We start from the raw sequence: 6,403 nt of genomic DNA on the forward strand, positions 1-6,403 counted from the left end.
TTACTCGTTACTTGAAAAAAGTAATCAGATTACGCGTTACTGCCCATCTCTGGTCTCGGCATGATGTGCAGCACGTCCTTGAGGAAACTGTACAAGTGGAGAATAAAAGAAAAACTGGCAAAAAAAAAGATCTACAAAAAGTATCAGAAAGTCAGCAAAACGCTGAAACAGGACCTGAGCGAAGCATCTGGCCCTTCACGTGATCCATCTGCTGTTCACTTAAAACTTCATCTGAAATGTCTGTGAAGGTCCTCAGTTATCCAGGTCATCGTAGTCTAAGGACCTTGGAAAGAAAAGCATCTGAGCGTCTGAGCTCACCCGAAACCTTGGCTGATTGTGACCTACACCCATTTTCACACCTGGGCTCGTGTGATTGGGTAGAGGATCAATAGGGGGTCCACTGTCCCACTTGGGGGGGACACTCACACAGGGCTTAAGGCTACGTCCACACCAGCCAGATAGACTTGAAAACGTGTCCACACCAGCGTTTTCAGTCGTTTTCACAGAGTTGTGCGTCCACATTGAAACGGCCCAAAACGCTTACGTTCCAGTCCTGCGCAAAAGCGAGTGAGAATTAAAGAATTTAAAGAAAAGCTATCAGGAGTACAAACTGATATTAATCTTTTTTAGGGCTGTCAAAATTGAGAGCAAACAAAACAACTGCTGTATAATTGGTCACATGACTGCATCACATGACTAAAATGCGTCATCATCTGCGTTTTCGAGTGTCCACGCTGCGACGGGACAGCTTCTTTTTGAAATGTATGCGTTTTTGAGAGCGTTTTCAAAACGCTGCATTTTTCTATGAGGAAAACGCCGTCTCAGTGTGGACGTGAGGCCAAAACGGAGAGAAAAAGAAAACGCATTAGTGTGGACGTAGCCTCAGTCTTCTCGGATGAGAAGTAAAACGTCTTCAAGCAACTTAAAGAAGTCCAGAGACTTTTCTTTCCGAGCTCCTTACTCTTCATCTGAAAAGGTTTCACTGGAAGGATCGCTGTCGAGAAGACGTTCTTAAGGAAGGGGGACAAGCTGAAAGTGCTCAGGTGCCACATTACACAAGAACTGGAGTGAAAATCAGCAGCCACGGGTCTGATGCTTCGAGTGGTTGTTAGTATGCACGGACGAGGTCAAAACACGGTGGAGGCTCAGTCACGGCTCAAGCCAGACGTCAGCATTTACTGAGCACAGAACAAAAGGCATCCAGAGAAGAGCTTTGAATGTCCTCCTAGAAATATTCCTGAAGACTCCACAAAGAAAGTTTTCCCAAGGTGGTCGTCCCAAATACTGACTGACAGTAAAGTACAAACTCTGTTTTTGCTTTCATGCTGTATTTCCATGTTAGTTTGCACGTTTTAATGCATCGCCATGCCTGTATTTCACATTTTCCTAGCAAAATATAAAGAAATGAGGGATGGTTTGAGATTTTTGCAGAAGCAGCTTGTTAATCACTTGCTGATAAGATTACCAGATGATAAGACGGGGACACGTAAAGCTGTATGTCTTTGCATCACAAAGACATACAGCTTAGGAAACAGTTTATTATGTTGGACTGCAGTAAAGCACAGGCGGCTCTGTTTGGCAGCATGAAGCTGCTGTTTTACATTACGCCTAATGTAAGCTACAGAAAAAGTTTCTCACTCTAATAAAAAAATGTTTTAAATCTGACAAATGCTGGCTTCCTCAGGCCGGTACACTATTTTATGCCTAATAACTGACATCTTCAGGATTTCAAATGACGAAAGGAAGAAAAAAATTGAAAAAATATGACCAAAAATAATTTGCATAAAATCAAGATTTCAGATGAGTTAAGCACAAGTTTGAAATAACTAGACAAAGACAGCATATAACTGGCAAAAAACCCAAAACAACAACTATAGATTCATGCACAAGAATTCCAGGTTCATACAGAAACCACAGCTGCAGTGTGGTGTGTGCAGGTAATGAAGTAACTGCACCCAGAATGCACTTCTGCTTCATAGGAAGGAAAGAAAACGCAGCATACGACAACACATTATTCCTGACTTTCTAGTCAACCATGCGGTTTAAGCTATAGCGACCTAGTGCGAAGGAACTCAACGTCTGATTCAGGATCAGAAAAATCGAACAGGAGACGTCGAAACAAAGAGGAAACAGTCGGTGGAAACGTGCGTGCTATATTTAATAGGAGAGAACACCCTGACTGGGTGCCATACAGAAATGTCTTTGCTGATAAATACACCCTCAGTTCTGTTATCGCCCAATGAAAATAGTGAAAGGAAGCACTCTGATGGAAAAGTGCCCCACCCTCCACGCCAGCTACACCACGACTGTTTTGCAGACCAAACCCTGCTGCCTCTTTGAAGCAAAGAGATTTTTACATGCGGTGATTCTTCAGTATGAAATATATGAGTTATGAAGAAGCTCTGATGGGCCGTGTCAGTGCCTCTCTTCTCCTGTGTGCAGTCTGGGAGCACAAATACAGACACGTCTAACTTTGAGGCAACAATTTGGGAAGCAGGAACAACGTGACCTCAAATCAGTCCGACACATTTTAAATGTGAGTATCAGCTGTGAGCCAGGTCTTACCAACCATCAGATGAGGTGTGTGTGTATATATATATATATACACACGTGTGTGTGTGTGTGTGTGTGTGTGTGTGTGTAGCAGAAAATCGAAACTATGAGCTAAGAAGGCCCGAGGCAGAAGAAGGTAGATAATCCTGTAGGGTTTTACTGTGGCAGGCAGCTCCTTTCACATCACACAAAGACATTCAATCCTTGTTAATAAAAAAAATAGTAATTAAGATCAGGTTTAAAGAACTGACTTCCTGTGACTGTGGAAAACTAACTCTCTGAGGGAAAATGGCACGCCAGGGTTTATGGGGTGGGCTATTTAAGGGAAGCAGTGTGGCAAACTATCAGAGACCGAGGGATATGAGGGGGTCAAAGGTTACGTTTAGGAAATACACAATCATATCCTTGTTCTGGGTGATGAAACACGCACACTTAGGGATTTTTATTCTTTGCCTTTAGAAGGACTTCTAGTAGACGGGCTCGTGCCAGAGCACAGCGGGATTTGAGTTCTGGGTTAAAGCTCAGTCGGTCCCGACCTGCAGGCCTGGACTCAGAGCGACAGCCAGTTCATACCATCCAACTTTATCTCGTGTGCACATACTGAATTATACACAGATACAATAACGCAAAAATATAGTTTCAGGCATCTAATGACATATTCAAATCGTGTTTAAGTTATTTTATTCTAAACTTGGGTAGCAGCGAGAGTTTCCCTTTTTTCTTCTGTTTAACTGAAATGAAAAACGGATCCCAGCGTGGGCACCTCGACCGTAAAACACATTAAAGTGGCACAAAAGCCTGGATCACAGAAAATAAACCAGTGATGCTTTCCCACTATTAAAAAAATAGGACTGCCTGTTTAATTCAAACCCAGATCTCAGACACTGATTCGGGGGAAAAGGATCATTTTATGAACAAACCCTTTCTCAGCTCAGTCGAAGAATTTCATGATAATGTTTTGATATTTAAATAATACATATACCTTGTTGTACAAACACTGTATATAAAGGATGGACATAGACAGTGATGTCACCAGTTGGTTTGTGAAGTCTCATTATGAAGGTGGATACTTTTTAACCCTAAATGAGATGATCATTTAGAAATTCAACATCAATAATAGCGAATCTTTGAACTAACAATTGAAACAATAAAAGCACTTTTTTATTTTTTTTTATTTTACTGAGCCCAAACATTTGGGATTCAAGGTCCTTTACGACATCATAGGAACCCTTTCGGTAACCAGAGGAGTCGCCCCCTGCTGGCCTATAGAGAGAATGCAGGTTTCATGGCTTTACTTTTTAGAAACAAGACCAGAGGCGAGGCCACATCCATCTTTTATATACAGGCTATGGGTTGTCTCACCTTGTGACTGAGCAAACTCATCTTTGTGACCTCCTGCGACCTGGGTGGCAACCATGACGACAATGAAAGTGCAGACCAGACCAGTCCTCCATAGCATCTCCATGGTTACTACAGTAGTTGCTATAGTAACAAAATTCAGTGCAGTGGTCCCCGTGCCTCTGTTCCAACATGTCTCCTGCCCTCTCGGATGCCCCGTTGCCTAGCAGAGGGACAGCTCAGCGCTCTGCTGGGCCATGGCTGCAAAAGATCGGAGAGCCAGCAGCGTCTTCGGCGTTTTGTCAGCAAGAGGTGATGGACCCTGAAGAAGTCCTCACAGAAGTGGAAAACACCTAGACGGGTTTCTCAAGGGGCTCAGCGGCAGTGGTGGCTTCACACCCCTCTCCGTTTGCCTGCAGAAGAGAAGCTGTTTAGTGACTGCAGGAGGAAGGCCAGGAAAGGGTTTGAAAGGGTGGGGAAAGACAAACTTAGGCTCAAAGACGAAGGAGGAACAAGGGAGACACAGTAAAACACAGACAGAGGGAGAGCATGAGATCCCAATGACCCATGCAGTTCCCAGTCTAACAAGGCAAATCTACCCAGTTCATATTCAAGGACTGCCCAGTCCTCCATTGTTCCTTGTGATAATCAATCTTGGCTTTAGTAAGGGTAAGTACCCAGTCTTTCACTCTGGTGACCAGCGATAACAATAGGTCCCAACCTGGGGCCTCTGAGGACCCACACTTTAAGCTGACTGTCCACCGGAAAGAGTTCAAACACAAAGGAGGCCATTGATCTCGTAGAAAGCTGTGATCGGTGCCCAAACGGGGCTAGGAGTGGGTATTATGTCAGAGGGTCTGAGGGTAAAATGAGCCAATTTGAGAGACGCAGCAGGTTGCCATCACCGCTACCCTGCCTGACTCTGCAACCTGCATGGCTGAGCGACCCACTGGCTGGTATCCAGCTTACTAACTGGCCAACTAACTAGCAGACCGATGGTGTGAGTGCCTATACATCAACCAGTGTTGATATTTGGAGCACAACACGGACAGATAATATCGCCTTTTTCTGAATCCGAGGCCCCTAGTTTAAGAAAATAAATGAATAAATAATAAAAATACAGGAGCAACAATAAGACTTCAAAAACAAACATTCAAATTTGATGATTTCTTGCTTCCCTCACCCCCAGCCCGTTGTGGCAGACAGCCGCCCCACAGTAGGATAAGCAGCCCACATTTCTTTAGGTTGTAGACTTCAGCTTCAGCCAAAGCTGACAAAAGACCTAATGCTGGTGTTTCATGTGGCCTGTGCACAGCAGTGGTACTTAACAAGGCTTAAACCTTTAATTACAGCAAATGAAAGAAGGCACAACAGGAAATAAAGGACATGATTTGCACAGTAGTGAACAAAGCCAGTTCTGAGTCAGCAGATGACAGTTAGTGTTTTACCCTGACAGATGTGACTCTATGAACAGAAAGCTTTTAAGACCGTATGCAGGTAGAAGTTCAGCATCACAAATTTCTTTCTTGTGTCGTTCTTTTCCACACCACTAATTTAGCCGTCGAGTGCTATAAATAATCCTCAGGCTCTTTTTTTATTATTTTTGTGTCCTTTGAGACAAACATGCAGCAAGATTATAATAACAATGGAAAAACGACTTCCTCATCCACACAGTACCCATTACAAAAACAAGAGCGGAGCCAGGAATCGGCAGTCACAGTTTCATGGGTGCCCTTCTCTCTCTTGACTTGAGTTTCCTGGCTACATATTGCAGTGTCAGCTAAAAACCCAGCCCTATCCTCCAGTAAAGTCTGCCCACCCAGCTTTACTCTTGTCCCAGCCCTGCTAGCCTCCCTCCCTCAGAGCTGTCTGGGGAGAGAAGAGCGAGCGGAGACGCCGCACTGGCCCAGATGGCTGGCGGCTAACCAACTGCAGCCAAAGGTAATCGGAGGCAGATGGGAAACCTTTTGGTGACGAGAGCAGGGGGAACAAGTTGCCTCCTGCAAAAAAAAGAAAAGGAGGAGGGAAAAAAAGCCAAGTGCAGAATCTGAAGGCAATGAGAGAGGGAAAGAGAGGGGAGAGTAAGCTATTCAAGCCAGCTGGGAGAGCCATTCTTGAGTGTTAATACTCTAAACTGAGTGTGGAGGAGATGAAAGGGCCCCTAATGTGGCTCTTGCTCAATTTCACACAGCGACGGGCAGGTACAGTTCAAAACTAAAAAGAAAGAAAGAAAGCTTGCTTTAAAAACAATGAGGGGTCTTTGTGCTGTTGCAACTTCCCTCATATATGGAACAACTAAAAGTCTTTCTCCCCTCCCTCCCTCCCTCCCTCCTCCTCCGGCTTTCTCCCAGTCATTTCCTGCGCGAGCCAAGCTCCCTTTCCATTTTCATTACTTGTTTCTGCACCGCTCTCGATTTATTGTGGGCTTATTAGACTTGCTATCAAGTGCTTTTCATGACCACTACATCTCCTCTTGTTTACTTAAGCCAGAGAAAGAGAGGAGAGATAGGAC

General features: G+C 44.3%; 1 protein-coding gene across 2 annotated transcripts in view; it reads right to left on the reverse strand.

The window, feature by feature from the left end:
• adamts10 (ADAM metallopeptidase with thrombospondin type 1 motif, 10) overlaps nucleotides 1-6,403 on the reverse strand; it is a 50,885-nt gene that overhangs the window by 41,632 nt on the left and 2,850 nt on the right. For both annotated transcript variants that reach the window (XM_005733137.1, XM_005733138.1), the window contains exon 2: nucleotides 3,916-4,304. In XM_005733137.1, coding sequence (XP_005733194.1) covers nucleotides 3,916-4,018 — 103 coding nt within the window. In that variant the 5' untranslated portion in view covers nucleotides 4,019-4,304. The remainder of the gene's footprint in view (nucleotides 1-3,915; nucleotides 4,305-6,403) is intronic.

The sequence above is a fragment of the Pundamilia nyererei genome, unplaced genomic scaffold (assembly GCF_000239375.1).
Source record: "Pundamilia nyererei isolate P.nyererei 1_Seehausen unplaced genomic scaffold, PunNye1.0 scaffold00050, whole genome shotgun sequence".
Classification (NCBI taxonomy): Eukaryota; Metazoa; Chordata; class Actinopteri; order Cichliformes; family Cichlidae; genus Pundamilia; species Pundamilia nyererei.